Here is an 18687-nt window from a genome sequence, read left to right on the forward strand (position 1 = left end):
GCTCTGTTCAATTAACTGATAAAATGTTTTCTGAGAGATTTGGATGAATTATTTTATGACACTTGTCAGCTGATTTAACAATATGTAAAATTGATTGAAATACGTGTTTGCTAGAGGTGGGCGATACCGGGATTTTTTAATCGATCCGATACCAAGTAAATACTGGGTCAGTATCGCCGATATCGATACCGATACCGATACTTTTTACATTTAAGCTGCACTTGCCTGTTGCTTTTTTTCTATAAAGTTCTCAATCGTGGAATAAATAAGAGATTTTTAATGGGATAAATGTACTGGGTTTTTTCAAGGTCTTAACTACACTTTCTGAGTAATATATGATGTATAATGAAGTGCTGCAGACGATGACCACTGTTATCTACCTGGATATTCTCTGGAGGACTGAAACCTTGGGTCAAAGATGTCTGTCTGAGGCTGGAGGCGGGTCTTTGGTCTCTCTCTCCATCCAAGTCTGAGTGAGCACTCACCCAGCAACCGGCAGCGCGTTTGTCTGTGTGACGTAGTGCTGAGTGGGCAGGCCAAGCTAAGCCTGCGCGCTGATTGGCTGGCGCCGCTGAGCCATGTGACTGTAGGAGAGGGGAGGGGGAGCAAAGTGCTGTTACACATATGGGGAAACTGGTGACTCCGCAGCAGTCAGCGCGCGCGAGAGAGGATAAAAAGTATCGATCTTGTTAAACGAATATTGTTCAATATAAATACCAGCGTTGGTATCGATAGTATCGATCCTGGGATCGATCCGCCCACCTCTAGTGTTTGCCCTTAAGCTGAGCATGTTAATAAGAAAATCTGCTATTGGAATGAATAAGATTAGTTATTATCCACTGGAAATAAAATGATAGTGTTGTTTTTCGCAAATGTGAATCATTATTCAATTGGAAAATTATCCTAAGTTCTTTAAACAAGAGAATCTAAATAAGAGGTCATGGATTAAGAGACTGCCGTCTCGAGCTGGACCCATTTGCTGGCTAATCCAGACCCAAACTGATTTAAAACCTTTATAAATTACCGCATGTTGTCCAATGACAGTGTCTAACTTCACTTGCGCTGCTTCTACGGGTAATATGGTAAAGCCCTCCAGAGTGTCCTGCACTAGACACAGCAGGCAAACCTGTGGCAAGCTGGGCAATGGGGAAAAAGGAGAAGATGATGAGAAAAAGAGAGCAGAGAAAGTGTGGACTGATGAAATAACTGTAGTGAACTGGTGAAAGAAAAGTGAAATGGTGCTCAAAGATGATCCTGAACATTTAGAGGATGTTTGGCTCAACCTGCTGCTGTGAAGCAGGATTCTCCACCATGAACAGAATCAAAAATAAAAATGGGTCCAGGCTCAAAATGAGCTCCTTGATATGTGCTTTAGAATGGCTTTGTCTCCATTCAAATCCAGGTTTAAAGCCTTGCAGGGCAGCATAAAGCCATAAGAAAGAAAAACATACCAGTCAATTCAGGTGTTTTATTAAAATATGAGAATGAGGAAATTGTCTATATACCAAACAAAGATTCTTGTTTTCTACTTTAAAAAACACTTTAGTTTTTATAATGAAAAAATATAACTTTTTTTTTAATTATTATCTTTTTTTATTTAAAAATGCAATGTATAACATAGATGCATAAAACCCTGCTTTTTATTTCAGTGTAAATTCAGTTTAAAGTAAAAGATTATAATTAAAAATGTCTCTGGACCTTTACTGGTTAAATTCTCCTTAGGTGTGTGTGAATGGTTTGTTTGATTCTGTGTTGCCTTAAAATTTTTAGTAAAATGCTATTTGTACTTATGAAAAACAAGTGCACTTTACCTAACTTGTTTAAATAAATCTATTTTACAACTTGCAACTTGCAAATACTTAAAATATCTTTTTAAGTAAATCTTATACATTGTTTTTTCAGAGCAGAGGCAATACAACTAAGCCCTAAAGCACACAGAGCTGAAAATGTACCTTTATCAACCAGACCAGGCAACAGGAAAACGCCATTGTTACAGAGGGTTAACATCAGCTAAAAGCTAGTAGATGTTTAGCAGGATGTCTACATTAAATGACTGTCTTTGTCCCTCCTTCATCATGTAAACAGATGATACACCAGCAGCCCCGTTTGAGGTGAGCAACATAACAAGGTGTTCAGGGAAAGCCCAGTTTGCATCAGTATAGTCTGTTGGAATTTCCCTCTTACCATTTTATATATAGGTTTTTATACAAACAAATGGATTTCTTTTTTTTATAATGATAAATATAAGATGAAATGGCCTCCAGTTGTTTATACCTTATCCTGGTCAGCTGAAGTGCATTGGGTAGCCTCCAGCAGCCTGGATTAAAATCTGTGTCAATATTAAAACAGTTTAGTTAGATTTTTTTTTTTTTTTTTTTTTTTTTTTATAAGGAGTCTAATCAATGCAATCTTATTATTTGATTTTCTGAGAGAAAAAAAACTATTCTGGTAAGCAGTCAAAAGAAATATATTGGTTGCCTTTTTCTCTGTCACATCCGACTGCAAAATATATGGCCAGCATCATTTTTTTGTGCAGGAGAGCAGAACAGGTACCCAGTTTGGCTGGGTCAGCTGCAAGGCATCAATACAACAAGAGTCCTTTCTGATGTTTCTGAGCCTACATATAATTCCCGCATTGCATGCGATGAGCTGACATAAACAGAGGTGTTGCAATGTGCTGTTATTACCACATAATACTATGAGAAAGCCAAATGGTGACAACTGATGCAGCTACTTAATAGAGCCCAACCGTTCTTCAATCCTTCACTGTAAAATGACACCTCAGCGTGGGCAACCCCCCCCCTTCTTTCTAAGGAAAACTAACCAGCTTAATCTGGCTGTTTATCATTAGCATAAACGTGAAAATTAATTCCATGCTGTCTAATAATTCTACCCATAGTGGAGCATATATATAGTAAAGAGAATTGGTCCTAGCACTGATCCCTGTGGTACTCCACAGGAAACTTTTGGGCATGAGGAAGATTTGTCATTAATGTGAACAAACTCAAATCGATCAGATAGATAAGATTTAAACCAGTCTAATGCTGTTCCTTTAATTACTACAAAATATTCAAGTCCCTCTAAAAGAATATTATGATCAACTGTATCAAATGCAGCACTGAGATCTAACAGGACCAGTACAGATGCAAGTCCATTGTCTGAAGCCATGAAAATGCACTACTCAAAAATTTTAAGGAACACTTTGTAATCAGAGTAAAGCATAAAGTTAATTAAACTTCTGGGATATTGATCTGGTCAGGTAAGTAGCAGAGGGGGTTGTTAATCAGTTTTAGCTGCTGTGGTGTTTATGAAATTAACAACAGGTGCACTAGAGGGCAGAGGCGTGCACAGACATTTTGGGGGGCAGGTGCTCAGGAGGGGGGGGGAGGGCACTTTTTAGCGCACGTGGAACACTTAATTATAAAAAAAATACACGCATGTTGAATGAAATTTGACTTTTATTTGTAACATTCTCTAAACGTGAGTTTTCAATGAAAAAAAGTCACACCACCAACAGAACAGACTAAAGCTTATCTTTCTTTTTCTTTCATCTGGCTCATCTCCCCGTTTTCCCTCATCCTGCTGTTCTCCCTCATCCTGCTGCTCTCCCTCATCCTGGTCTTTTTCTGTCTCTGTGTCTCCCTGAACTCTTCCTCATCTCCTGTCCTGGTAGATGTTGATGGTATAGAGCTTCCCTGCTGTGACTGGCTACAATATAATAATAATAACCATCATGACAATAATAATAATAATAATAATAATAGCTTTAACAAATATGCCACATTAGTTTAAATAATGGGCTATTAGGGCAACATGACTGGAAGTCTTGTCACGTGGATATGACTTATGGTAGCCTACAAAATAATAGCTATTTTAATACCTGCTTCACAAACCACTTAAAAATAAAATGTGAACAGCTTTTAAGATTTTTCAAAACGATTAACCCTCCTTTCTTTGCATTGTACTGCAATTACTAAATCAATATACAATTAAGACAGTAAAGAGACCGAAATGTGTTAATTTATGTTGCCTAACAAAACCTATACAACAGAATTCTGAGATTAAAGTCAGAATTCTGATTTTTTTCCCATACTAAACTGAAATAAAATTTAAAAATCAGTTAACTTATTTTTTTTCCAGTGGCCCTAATCCTCTTACGTATTTGCAATTGCAAACTCTACCGAAATTATTTGTAGCCTATGTGGTCGTCCTCACGTTATCTGTCATTGACTTGGGCTACAGTGTAAAACTTTCAGAATCAGAATCAGGTTTATTGCCATTGTTAGTGAAGGAGTTCACAAACTAGGAATTTTTTGTGGTACAATTGTGCAACATGAAACATATAATATGGAATAGGTAAATAAAATTATAAAAATATCTAAAAACTGTGGGTATACGTCATGCAATAAAATAGACTAATATATACACTTAAGATAAAAATATGGATATAAAATATAATAAGTAAAATAGCATCTTACAAGGAGACAACTAGTTTATCAGGTGACCAGTCGGCAAAATGCTTGTTTGGTGCTGCTGAATGAGACATTTTAATGCACAACAAAATGATTTTGCTTGATCTGTATATTACCTGGCTAATGGGGCACGGGAGAAGCAGCCTGTCAGCGACCGTTCCTGTTATCTGAAGACGCTTACTGAACTGCTATGATGCGGCGCATCTGGTATGCCCTGCGGGCGACCGAGCGAGGTCACGTGACAAAGGAAGTGAGAGAGGGTCGTTTGTGCGCAAGTAGGTAGCTCATTTCGGGGCATTGTTTCAGTCGTTTTTAATGGCTCAGGTTTTCAAAAGATCATTTCAAAACCGACCTCAGTAAAATCTTATTAATATTAATAATAATAATAAAAAAAAAAACGAGTTTCAAAAGGGCATTTTCTCTGATAAAGGGCAAACTTCCTAGTGCTTTAGCACCACCTAGTGTCTATGTATGCACGCCCCTGCTAGAGGGGCAACAACAAGACGACCATCAAAACAGGTGGAGGCCACTGACATTTTTTCCCCCTCTCATGTTTTCTGACTCTTTTTCACCAGTGTTGTATTTGGCTAGGGTCACTGTCACTACTGTTAGTATGAGGAGCTACCTGGACCCTACAGAGGTTTTGCAGGTGGTCCAACTCCTCCAGAATGGCACATCAAAACGTGCCATGGCCAGAAGGTTTGCTGTGTCTCCCAGCGCATTCTCAAGAGCATGGAGGAGATTCCAGGAGACAGACAGCTACTCCAGGAGAGCTGGACAGGGCTGTAGAAGGTCTACAAGCACTCAGCAGGACTGGTGTCTGCTCCTCCTGCTCCTCCTTGCACAAGGAGGAGCAGGAGGAGCACTGCCAGAGCCCTACAAAATGACCTCCAGCAGGCTACTGGTGTGAATGTCTCTGACCAAACAATCAGAAACAGACTTCACCAGGATGGCCTGAGGGCCCAACGTCCTCTAGTGGGCCCTGTGCCCACTGCCCGGCACCATGGAGCTCAATTGTCATGTGCCACAGAACACCAAATTGGCAATTCCACCACTGGCGCCCTGTGCTTTTCACAGATGAGAGCAGATTCACCCTGAGCACATGTGACAGATGTGAAAGGGTCTGGAGAAGCCGTGGAGAACGTTATGCTGCCTGTACCATCGTTCAGCATGAACGGTTTGGTAGTGGGTCAGTGATGGTCTGGGGAGGTATATCCATGGAGGGACGCACAGACCTATGCAGGCTAGACAACGGCACCCTGACTGCCATTAGATACCGGGATGAAATCCTTGCACCCATTGTCAGATCCTATGCTGGTGCAGTGGGTCCTGGGTTCCTCCTGGTGCACGACAATGCCTGGCCTCATGTGGTGAGAGTATGCAGGCAGTTCCTGGAGGATGAGGAATTGATACCATTGATTGGCCCTCAAGCTCGCCTGACCTAAATCCAATAGAACACCTCTGGGACATTATGTTGCGATTCATTCGACGCCGCCAGGTTGCACCTCAGACTGTCCATGAGCTCAGTGATGCCCTGGTCCAGATCTGGGAGGAGATACCCCAGGACACCATCTGTCACAAGGCTCAGAAATGAAGGACTGAAATGCAAGACCTGACACATTGGATTAAAACTCAAAGTTCTTTTAATTCAGTCCAGGGTTGAACAACAAAAAATCCAGCAGAAACAGAAGTATCAAAAAGCAGAGGCAAGGCAGGTCCAAATCCAAGCAGGGGTCAAAACACAAGAAAGCTAAATCTAAATCCAGCAAAAAGGCTGGAACGCTAAGCTCAAAAGACTAAGACGAACTGGCAAAAGGAAGTTGCAAGGGTGGGAACTAAATACTCTAACAAACAAAAGAGGAGCACATACACCAGGTGAATTGCATTAGGCTGTGGCAGATCCTGATTGCAGGAAGGAACTCAGGAAGTGAAGCTGCCTAAAACGAGAGAGGAAATGAGTACCAAAATAAAACAGGAAGTGAAAAGACAAGGTAATAAAAGTGACATCAATCTAATCAGGACTGCCCCTGACACCATCTGTTACAATGACTAAATATGAGAAACACTAAAATTGATTTTTGTCATTGTGACTAAGTTTAAAAAAGATGATGAAATTAACACTGCTACAGGGGCCCTCGTTTCCACACGCTGCTATAAGTTGCTAACTAGTTTAGCCACAGTAGGCTACTTCCTTATTTACCCCCGGCGCAGCATCGTACCTCGTATTGTAAATATCCATGAAGTGCTTTTTTTACTAACAAACTGAGCCCAAACAAAGTGTAAAACTAAAGAATAACAAGTTAGATGTAATAAAAAAAAATTGTATGCAACCAGACTGAGCTATTAACATATTAATTTTTATAAAGTGTAAAGTGACTTTGCACCTTTAGAGGTAGTCATTGAGTCTCTGCATGAACTCGTACCACCTTACAGGACACAGTGCAGGGAGAAAAGGCACTATATTCTGGAGTACTAACACCCAGCCTTTGGTTGAGTCTTATAAACCTTCCATACATCCAAGATCTGCTTTGAGTCTTTCAGTAGGGTTGCGACAACAGAGGCCAAGTAACAAAAGTTAATTTCAGGAGGTGTGTTGACAATGAACAAACCGTTGTGAGGCGGGTCTGTCAGTGGTGCTCCCACATGTCTCATGCACAAACCCACATACACATCTTCAATATAGAGCGCCTTTACATGTCTAGAAGCCTCTAGTATCCGATTGGGTAAATCCAGGGAGAAGACGTAGCCCAGTCCCAGAGCGTATGGAGGGTAAGAGTACTCAGGGAAGATGTCCAAAGACAGGAACCACTTGGAGGAAGGATCCCGAAGAACAATAGCATCCCTTGCCACCAGGCCTGTCATATAGTCCCTGCAGGGGGCTTTTAAGAGCATCTCCACAAGATTGTGTACATTGAGGAAGGTGTCTGAGTCGATCTTCATAGCATAGGAGGTTTTTGGACAGTGAGAGGTGAGCCACTCCAGCATGACCATGGTTTTAATGGTGAGGTTTTTGTAGCTGTCCAAGAAGTTACTCTGGAGGATATCATGATGATCCTGGCTTTCAGCTAGAATCTGTGGAAAGCAACATTTAAAGCTGCGGTCAGCAACACTGAACACATCTCTTTAGTCAAATATTAAAAAATAACAAGAACAAATTGTGACATTTGGGGCATAAGAGCAAACATAACATGCTCTTCTTGAGCCTTCAACTAACACATTTAAAACTGTTGACATGATAGACGTTCGTGTTTGGTTACTTCACACTTCTACCCATATAAAACATATATAAAACATTTTTAGATAGACCAGCATCTGTGAACAATGCGAAAAACACTATATACAGCAGGACGCCTGCCCAGCTAGAGGGGGGAACCAGATAAAACATCCAATGATCATTTGTTGTTGTCCTTTTCTGTATTTCAAAGCTTTTTGTTTGTTTGGATAAAACATGATCAAAAACAGAGGAACATCACTGAATATGCTCCCTTCTGGTTCTTCACTTCACCCCTCATTTTATCTAGCCTCACACTCCAGTCCGTCGATGGTTATCATGACGGTGAGCTAAAGAAAGACAGAATAAACAGCTTTGGGTGCATGAAGTGAACAACTGAGAGAGAACGACAACGATAGTTTAGGAAGAAAAGAAATATTATTAATATAAGTGACTCAAAAATCGCAGCAGAGGCTATTTAAAAAAAATAATTGGTCACATGTATGACCAGGGGCGTTGCTAGGCACAAAGCTTTACTGGGGCACTGGCCCCCTACTGCATATGCCCCTCCTGCCATACACAAATACAGACAAGCACACTGCCCCACCCTGATACATTCCTACCAAAATTACCAGTTGAGATATTAGTGAGTGTAAGAGCATATTTGTTTTAACAAACATGAACATTTTCAACATTGCAGCTATAAAAAATAAGACATTACCAACTTTAAAAATAAAAAGTTTCCTTATACACATTCTGAAGTAATCATTAATTCCTAGGTTACAGAGTTTTAGTTCAGGGGAAAGTTTAAGTCAACCTGAACTAAGTTTTTCTTTTATTTTTTGAGCATTATAGTGTACCTCCTATTTTTCATTTTTGCAAAGCGGTCAATCACTTGACTCAGCTTAGAAAGTTCTTCCTTTTCAACTGATAAAATAGCAGGATGATGGAGCCTGTCTTGTCCCATTGTGCACCTCAGCCAAGTGTGGAACCTTCTCAACACACTGAATGACCTTTCACAACTACAGCTGTAGACTGGGATTGTGAGGGAGATCTGGATGACCTGCGTTAGTGTGGGGAACATGATCTTATCAAGCAAGTTGAAAACACACTGCATATCCTTGATGACAAGGCTTTCTTTTTCAACCATAAAAAGCTTTCAAACCATTTTGAATTAAATGAACGTTTTTTTTACTCCAAATTTGTCCTGGGGATGGTGGGACAACTTGTTTAGGGCCATCATGCTTTCCCCCTAAGTCACTAATGTCCCCTTCTTGTTTGTGGACACTGGTTGTTGCATCCTCATCACCTTCATGGTCCTGTCTCTCCTGTCTCTCACCTGTCTCTTGCCTGTCAGTCTCGCCTCCTCCTCCCTTTCCTACTCCAGCACCTTCATTCTCATTCTCTACAGCAAACATTATAAAACGTAAATTTATAATTATGTAAATATCTATCATATTGCTTATAACGTCCCTAATGTAACTGCTTAGCTTAAAACACTAATTCATCACGGGACCTTTCCTCCCTCTCTCTCATCTTGTTTTACTGCTTTCCTGTCTCTTCTTCGTGAGGAATTTCCTGATCTCCATCCAATGCAGTAATTTTCAGTTAGTAGCCTATAAATCATGTGGTTTCACTGAGAAAATAATAAAATTGACAGGTAAGAAACGTTACCAGAACTAAAAATGCGTCGCGACCGCACAGTGTCCCATCCAACTCAGCTGAGAGCAGCATGTTAGTTTACCTGCAGTTCATGCAGTGACATGCGCTGACGTCGGGGCGCTAATACATCCTCAATTTGGATGTACGCATTTGAGTAGAAATATACGTCTCCTCCCATTATCTAAATTGATGCATTAAAAAAATGTATCACTGTTGCAAATATTCATGAGATTTATACTGGGGCACAGCTCATTTATACTGGGGCACGTGCCCCAGTAAATGGGGTCTGGCGACGCCGATGTATATGACATAAAATAAGCCTGTCATATCAAACTGCATTGAATATGCACTAAAATGTGCTTGATTTAATCAGTATGTTTTGCATTAATAAGCCTTTAAGCCCTCTGAGGCGTGATTGCCCCTCGACTGTGATGCAGCAAGATGCTGTCTGTTGGGCTCTATGAAATCCCCATTCAGTCTGAGTCTCCGTGCATTGAAGTAATCAGTGAAAAACTAGAGCCCTGATTGGACAAATACAAAAATACCTCCCTTCCAGTGAGGCTAAACCTCTTATGAGGTCTATGGAGCAGGGGCAGGTCATGAAGCTGGCTGCTTGATGCTGATAGGCAGAAAGCACTAAAAGATTTGGCTGACAATGGCCCTGTGTGATGTCAGGAGTCTACAAAGGAGCCAGAGAGAAGTAGCCGAGGTATGCATCAGAAAAGTTATTTTGGTGTCTAGCTAGGCGGTCGTTTGATATAAATAATCCTAATTCATCATGTTTTATTTACAGCTCTGAATGCTACATGTTTAAAAGTTACTGATTTTGTTACTCTATATTTGCTGCAGTACCATTCGGGCACAATGGTGATCTCTAAAATCACTCGTTTGTTAGCTCTGAGCTGCCAAAGCACAAAGGTATTTGCCTCCATAAATGAGAAACCTGGTCTATTTAATTATAAATATCCATTTCTAGAGCAACACAAACAGAGAGATTAAGAATTTATGTTCATGTGTCAGTACATCCCTGAGATTATGACTAACTGGAGATTTAAGTGGACATTATCAATTCCTTGGACTAAATACACCATTAATCAACATTTAATCATAAGTTCATTATAGTTTTACATTCCTACTTGTATTGACTACAAAACACACTGGAAAAAATCTAAATCTAAATAATTCATTTTTTTTTATTAAAATAATTGCATTTTTTCTTGAATTAGGGAGACACTGCCAATGGAAAAAGACAATTTACATATAGATTAAGAAAAAAACAATTGCATTGTCTTATTTTAAGTGCAGAGCATCTAATTATCTTATTTCAGAGTAAAAATAATCATTCCATTGGCAGATTGTCTAATTTACCTATTCAGATTAAAGCAAATACACTTAATTCAAGAAATGTTGACTTATTTCTAAATCATTTTTTCAGTGCAGTCCTTAAATCCAAGGCAATCGGACCTTTGCTCAGTTTTTTTGAAGTTTCCTCAACTATCCAGTAGTCCTTGTCGGTTCCAGATCCTCCGTGCTTTTTATAGGTTTTTAAAAATCAATCAATCAATCAATCAATCAATCAATCAATCAATCAATCAATCAATCAATCAATCAATCAATCAATCAATCAATCAATCAATCAATCACTTATTCAGCAAATAAAGACAGCAGTAAACTCACAGTTTACCCTGCTCAACTCTTGCACCATGTCGGCTTCTCTTATCTTATTAGTTAAGGAAGGTTTAAGGGAAGGCAGCAGCCACATCACCTGTTCATCAGGCTGCTCTGTGTTGTTGTCTGCTCTAGACTTTCCCAGGATGAAGTAGTAGGTGACCAGCTGGCCCAACACCTGCGTCTGTCCTCCCCATGTGCTGCGAATGATGTCACGGGCCTCTCGGTTATGAGGGGCGACGGGGATAATGACCACCAGGAAGGGGCTCTCCTGTCCGCATCTGTCTGGCTCATCCAGTATGAACCGATATGGGTGAGGGTATTCCACAAAGAACTGAGAGGGTGAACCCTGATAAGGAGATATCTGTGCAGGGAAAAATGCTTTTTATTTATTGTGTTGTTCACAAAGTTCTCAGTAAATAGGTTCTGTCTAAAGGTTTCAGGTATCTATGGGGGAAAATATTCCATTCTCTTTCCTATTAATATTTAATTCTGTTTTGTTATTTAAAAAAATCACTTTGTTTCATTGTCCATGTTATGCTAAACATTAATAAGTCTGATGGTAACTGCTGAGATTGAAAGGAGTTTAAAGGGATTTGTTTTGAACAGGCGTTTAGGGCAGCCTTGGGTGCAAAGTTTTCTGTTGTTGAAGAAGACGTCACTTTGTGCAACGTATCAAGTACCTGGGTCTTTAATTTCTGGGTTCATAGGGAGAATTTAAATGTTTTAGAGACTTTTTTTTTTTACATCTCAACTCAAAAAAAGTATTTTTCTCTCCTTCTGAGATCATATAAAAAACAATTCAAGTCTCTAACAGTTTTGCTTCCTACTTCCCAATATACATTTATTACAATAAGAGATGTTGTAAATTTTTAATACATTATCCGGAACTGGCCCCTCCCAGTCGAACGGCAGCCGAATGGCAGCCCACTTCCCTGCGATGCCCAGCAGAATCGCCTCCAACTGCCAGCCACTGGCCTTCTCCTGGGCGTGCATTTTATTTACTCTGACTCCACGTTTTCACAAAATTACAGGAACTGACCAGAAGAAGATGCTTCTATTTAGGTCTTAATCTTCAAAAATCTTGACAGAAAGAATATTTTAGTACAAAGTTTGATGTCTAAAAAAGGAATTGTAGGGGACCAGACATGGACCAGCCAATGGCCTATTTAGGAAAGTGGGGAAATTTTGTCCCCTCGGTAGTGATGGCGAGATGAAGCCTCATGAGGCATTGAACCGTTTGGCCAAATTTCTTCAACAATCCCCACAGTTCATGAGGCTTCATATGAATACCTGCCTGCTTTACTGTGCAGGAAGCAGGGTAAGGCAGGTGGGGGAAGCATGCCATCACCGGGTTCGGTTCGTTTGCTCAGCCCCCAGCCGCCGGGGTTCCTGGTCCGGTCCAGTCAACGCCTCTCACATCTTGAGGCTGTTTAAATGCCTGTCGAAGTTCGTGCATGGTCTGAACCACTGAAGTGCTCATGTATTATCACGGTAGCGAGGCATTGGACGTCACCAATTATGGCCCCTCCCCTAAATGAATCACGCCTCGACACGTGCTTTGGGGAAACGCCCCCTTCATAATGCAACACGGGCCTCAAAGCCTCGGCTAACCTCATAACGTCACTACCTGTCGGTAGCTGATTATAAGGTTTATCAAAGGTAGTTTCTACAAAAATAAAACAGGTAATTTTTTTTTTGAGGTTGCTTTTCTTTTGAACATTTAATGCTAACCAAGATAAGCATCAGTCAAAATGCTAACCAAAAGGTAAGCATTAGCATTGGTGGGCCTGGCAACCGACTGGCAAATTGGATTTGCTAATCTCATTGATGGGTTTGTTAGTCTCAGTTTTTTCTTAGTCTCGGCTAGCATTATATTTAGGTTTTCTAGCCTTATTTTTATGTTTGCCATTTCTATTGTTGTGTTTTACAGTCTCATTTCTGGGTGTGCTAATCACATTGCTGGTCATGTTTTTAGTGTTTTCTGGCATTATTTTGGTTGTTTGTTTGCCTCATTGTTGGGTTTATTAGTCTAATTTTTTCGTTGAAGGAACGTTTGAATTTGCTGTAAAATCATGTATGCAGGGCAGTCAACTCTCACCCATCCGACATGGGTGACACTCGCGCATCTCAGGGTCTTTAAACGCACACACTCCATATCACCAATTTGTCACACTAAAAAATGACAGACATTAAAACTCAACTCCATGGCACTTATTTATGTATTAAAATACCTTGCAATTTTGTTTTCTTAGTTTAAATATAAATTGTCTTGTTCCATTGGCAAAATGTCTCCTTTACCTCCTCAATCCAAGAACAAATGCACTTATTTAAAGAAAACTGACTTATCTAGATTTGAATTTTTTCCAGTAAATAGAAACATGACAAGTGTGGCCTGTCCAAACTCTTTCAAAATCTCAGTCCAGGATTTGGTGAAAAGTTGGCCGCCCTGTGTATGAGTTTGCATCCCTTAGCCACACTGTCAAAACGACCTAGAAATAAGTAAAAATATCTTAAATTAAGTGTTTTTATCCTTAATTTGAGCAGGTAAATTAGGTAGTTTGCAAATAGAATGAGTATTTTTACTCTAAAAATAAGATAATTAGATAATATGCACTTGAAATAAGACAACGCAATTGTGTCAGTGTATTCTCATCATGAGTTCGTATGAAATCGTACGAAAAGTTATGCACCGTAATTTTGTACGTTTTGGACGTTTTTTTCGTCGTATGCGCATGCGCATCTTACGCACCATTCAATAACATAGAATTTAACATACAATTAGCCCTAACCCTGACCTTAACCCCAACCCTAAGATATAAAACAGCAAGCAACGTAGTTAGAGAGGTGAATAAGTGATGATTGCACTGTTTTTCCCAGTTTTACGTCCGTCCGTGGATCTGCTTTTTTTGTCTGTCTGCCTGCGCATGCGCACTGATCTGGTTTTTTGAGGAAAAACATCCAAAACATACGAAATAGTGTGCATAACTTTTCGTACGATTTCATACGAACTGATAATGAGAATATGTTGATTGTGTTTTCTTATTTTAAATGTAAATTGTCATGGTCCGATGGCTAAATGTCTCCAAGAACAAATGCACTTATTTTAAGAAAAAAATGACTTATCTAGATTTAGATAGATAGGTTTTTTCCAGTGCACTGTAGAAGGTCCCACTGTTTTCAATGAGTGTTTCATAACTTCCTCCTCTAAGGTCCAACGTCTGACATGATGCCACATTTACTATACATTAAAAGTCTTTTCTGCTTCTAAACAATCAAAAATAGGCAAATAGCAGCTGTCTATGATTTTTATTTTTCAACAGTAACAAGTAATATTTTTTTCCACATGATTATTTTGAATATTTAAATCTACCAAGACCTCTGTCACATTTTCTTAAGATGATCCTTAAAATCTTAATTCTGGGTCCATAGTGTCATATTTCTACATAGGATCTTTAACATTATCTTTAATGGAAGTGGTTTAAAGTACTTACACTCTCTGCTGTTGTCCCATTGTTGTCGCTGGTCCTCGAAAACCAGATTTTCATTGAGGCTTGTGATGACCAGTGGTATAGAAATACAATTCCCATTATTAGGGAAAGTGTGAAATAGTAAATCCAACGCCTAGTTCCTTTCATTGGAGAGTTTTCTCTGAAAAAAGAGGAACAAAACATCTTTGAATGCTGCTTAGAGGCACGTCAGGTCGACAAGATGGACTTCCTCTTTATTGATGATTCAAGACACCATTAAGATCTGCATCCGCCTCGGTCTGCAGGGAGCTGGTAATGTTTCCGTGGTTTAAAATATCCACAGAAACATTATCTGACTTATCCACAAAAGGTACAGGAAAACAAATAGTGACAAAAACACATTAAATGTTTTTAGCTGTGCCAATTAATTGCTGACTTTTGGCATGAAAGAGAAATCTAAACCTCACAGCATTTACAGTATATTCCAGAATAAAATTTTTCTTTTTTTTCATAACCTGGACGTTTAAGTTCTCCATCATGAAAGAAAACTTCCTACACTGGAAAAAAAAAAAGTAAAAAAAAAAAGTAATTTTTTCTTAAAATAAGTGCATTTGTTCTTGGATTGTGAAGGTAAAAGAAACATTTTGCCAAAGGAACAAGATTTACATTTAAAATAGGATTATTTCATGTGCATTTTTATCTAAATATCTTATTTTAAGAGTAAAAATACTCATTCCGTTGGCAGATAATCTCATTAATGGTAAATACACTAAATTAAGACATTTTTGCTCATTTCTAGATTGTTTTTGCAGTGTAAAGCCTCTGGTTTGAGTCAGAGATTGTTTTATCTTTGGTAGCATAGATAAAAAGAAATTGTGATGTGGGAGACATCCTTTAAGCTTGCCGGAAATGTTAACATTCCAGCAGTATGTGTCTTCTTTGTTCTCAGTAACTACAGAAACCTACTCTGATCTACCAGCTGTACACTGCAAAACACTGATCTAATACCGTAATAAAAAAATCTTAAAATGAGTGTATTTGCCTTTAATTTGAGCAAATAAAGATATAATCTCAATGAAATTAGTATTTTTGCCCTTAAGGTAAGATAATTAGATATTATGCACTTAAGTTAACTTTGTTTGTTATTTCTAATTTTAAACATAAACCATTTTTCCAATGTAAAATTGCCTTCCTTAGGTCTCTAAACAAAGGAAAATACGCTTAATCAAAGTAAAACTGATTCAACTGTAGTGCATTTTTTGCACAGCAAAACTCTCTTCTACATTCAAACAGTTACACAAAACACAACCGCTAATCCCAAAGACACCCCCCCCCCACTAACTATTCACATTTTACCTTCACTGCAGACGCATAATAAAATCTATAAATAGGAAGTAAATATTAGCAGAATACCTACCATTTGCTGTTGTAAGTTCCTGTTCAGAGGCATTCACCAGGTTTTAGAAGAAACATTTGTGGAGGTAAAGAAACTGTAACTTGTCACAGTTTGAGCTTCAATGTGAAAGTTGCATGACTAGAAAAGAGCAGAAACAAGCAGCGACATGTTGTGTGGTTTTTTTTTGGTCATGCTGGAAACAATGTGAGAATAACAGACATGCCACAGGTAAAAACATGCTCATGTGTAAAGTTTTAGAAGATACACTGTCAGCTGAATGAAGGACAGTATTCAGTTTAAATTTCCATTTCATGCATTAAATTCTGATTGAAATGTTAACAACTTTTCATTCTGGATTATTAAAGCAACGTTCAGACTTGAAAAAATTAAAATAAGTGCATTTTTTCTTGAACTGAGGAGGTAAAAGAGACATTTTGTCAATGGAATAAGACAATTTACACTTAAAATAAGAAAACACAATTGCATTGTCAAATTTCTAGTGCATATGATCTAATTATCATTGTTTACACTGCAAAAAAGGAAAATCTATACAAGTTTAATAAACTTGAATTCAGCATTTTGGTCTTTTTACACTTGTTTTTCAATGCATTTTCTTAGTAAGACTAAGTATTGTTAAGATTATTTGACTTGTTTTTAAGCCTATTGTATGCTTGTTTTGAGCAACAATTGGTTAGAGGATATTTCATTCTAAGCAATAATGACTAATAAATGAGAATAAATTGCTTAAAATAAGAGAGAAAATCTTAACAAGTAAAAGAAAAAATAGATTTTTCTACTTAATTTAAGTTTTTTTGGATGCTTACTACTTGGATATTATGTTCTTGTTTTAAGAAATCTTACTAAGTCTCATTTGCTTGCTGCACTGGCAGATTATTTTGCTCAAAATAAGCAATTATTCACGTAAAACACTTAATGTTTTTCTTATTTTTTAGAAGGCATTTTTTGTTGTGTAAGACTAAAAATATTAATTCCGTTAGAAAACTATCTCATGTACCTTCTCAAATTAAGGGTAAATACACTTACTTTAAGAAATTTGTACAGATTTCTAGATGGTTTTTCCAGTCCAGGGTTTAACCAGAGTTAAGCTGATAAATCCAGCTGATTATTTATGTCGGATATGCCAAAAGTATGGACTTCATGTATGCAAGCCCACTGGATCCAGAACACAGATAGACTTACCTTTGGATCAAACAGTCTCTAACAGTCACTTCCGAGGCCATTGGGAACACCTAGAACGTGCCTGTGCTTGCCGTCTAGCTGTCCCCCCGAGTTCCAGGGACGTTTCTGAAGCAAAACAGATGCTAGAATAGATGTGCAAAGGGCGTTAAAGTAGGTCACCTCCTGCTTGTAGATTCATTCGATTAGCACTTCTTTAAGAGAGCCGCTAGTTTACATGTCCTCCTGGTAACTCTGAGTAACCATGGCTGAAGTATGACAATAAAAGCTCTCTCTCTCTCTCTCTCTTCGTCTGTTCTGTTAGCTGCTGCTGAGCTACACTCTATGAGTTTTAAAGAATAGTCCAACATTGAACCAATGAGAGCAGCATATTGAGATAAGTCAACTGATAAGATGATGACTTTTAATTTTTTTTTTTAACCAATATATTTTTATTGAGATTTTTCATTTTGGAAATACCAACATGTAATTATGTAATCTGAACAAGTTTTCTTTGTAGTTATCTAACTTCTTCTTTTACTTCACGCAGACCTGGTGCTTCTACAAATGGGCAAGTGATGCAACATTGGTCTGTGGTTTCATTGTGAAACTAAGATTTGAGTTGTTTTGACTAACTCCATTTCCTTTCAGACTGTGCCACTTCTCCTGCCATAGAAACAGATGTTGCTTTTATGACATGCATTTAGAAAATAAGCATTGGTGTGGTATTTGTAACTGGGAATTATGTCTCAATAGATGAACGTCAGTTTTACTTCCTTTTATGGGAATGTTTCGAAAGATAGTTCCAATAGTTTGATTTACACTTTAAGGCCAAATCTAGAGAGTTTAATTTCAGTTCTCACGGTTTCTAAGAAACGTAAAGCAATGCATTTCCTTTCCCACTTCCGACTAAAGGCTTAGTTTCAACACTACTGTTCACATTAAGACCTTTAAAATATCAGCATAAGGTATTTAATTTTATCTGTTGTTTATAAGGATTATTTAAAGTCGTAGGGAAATCATATTTAACTTTCAAATCCTTCTGGCTTAAACATGTATATAAATCTGCTCATTATCAGACCATATTGTCCCAAAAGTTAAAAAACATTCTATTTAAAAAAAAAATCCTGTCTTTAAATCTGTTTTTTTTCCATTATCTTCTGCAGGCCAGTTAGTTATTCCTCAGCCTGAACACCTAATTTCGGCCAATCATATATCAACGTTAATCTGTCAATCAAAATTTTTCAGTCATAGCATCTTGATTCATATGTCGCAGCTAATATACGCAACGATTGAAATAAGAAATAAGAACAATTTCCTTTCCCATTGAGTTCCGTCCCAGTGTTCACGGGGATGGACGTCTGTGTCTTCAGCAGGCGTAGAGCTAACAGAACTGGCAGCGTTGCGAGGCAAGGGCTCAAACATGTACGGCTGGAAGCCTTCTACACCAAACCCTTCATCCTGGAGAGACATATCAGCTGTGCTGCTGCCATCAACACCTTTATTTATACAGGTGCTGGTCATAAAATTAGAATATCATGAAAAAGTAGATTGATTTCAGTAATTCCATTTAAAAAGTGAAACTTGTATATTATATTCATACATTACATACAAACTCATATATTTCAGATG

At 38.4% G+C, this 18687-nt stretch overlaps 1 protein-coding gene across 3 annotated transcripts; it reads right to left on the reverse strand.

Annotated features, from left to right (window-relative positions):
- Window positions 1–6521: 6521 nt before the first annotated feature.
- Window positions 6522–17378, reverse strand: LOC119790389 (beta-1,3-galactosyltransferase 1-like). 3 transcript variants are annotated; one of them, XM_038295932.1, is made up of 5 exons: window positions 17080–17376; window positions 15901–16017; window positions 14508–14664; window positions 11111–11377; window positions 6522–7544 (listed from the first exon to the last, which is right to left on the reverse strand). In XM_038295932.1, the coding sequence occupies exons 3-5, from the start codon at window positions 14649–14651 to the stop codon at window positions 6945–6947; spliced, it is 1011 nt and encodes a 336-aa protein (XP_038151860.1). In that variant the 5' UTR covers window positions 14652–14664; window positions 15901–16017; window positions 17080–17376; the 3' UTR covers window positions 6522–6944. The 3 variants fall into 3 exon arrangements, with proteins under 3 accessions (XP_038151860.1, XP_038151861.1, XP_038151859.1); XM_038295933.1 differs by lacking the exon at window positions 17080–17376 and adding an exon at window positions 16924–17073; XM_038295931.1 differs by lacking the exon at window positions 15901–16017 and having other exon boundaries at window positions 17080–17378.
- Between the last annotated feature and the right edge of the window lie 1309 nt (window positions 17379–18687).

The sequence above is a fragment of the Cyprinodon tularosa genome, unplaced genomic scaffold, assembly GCF_016077235.1.
Source record: "Cyprinodon tularosa strain WSP-4 unplaced genomic scaffold, ASM1607723v1 ctg363, whole genome shotgun sequence".
NCBI classification, from domain to species: Eukaryota; Metazoa; Chordata; class Actinopteri; order Cyprinodontiformes; family Cyprinodontidae; genus Cyprinodon; species Cyprinodon tularosa.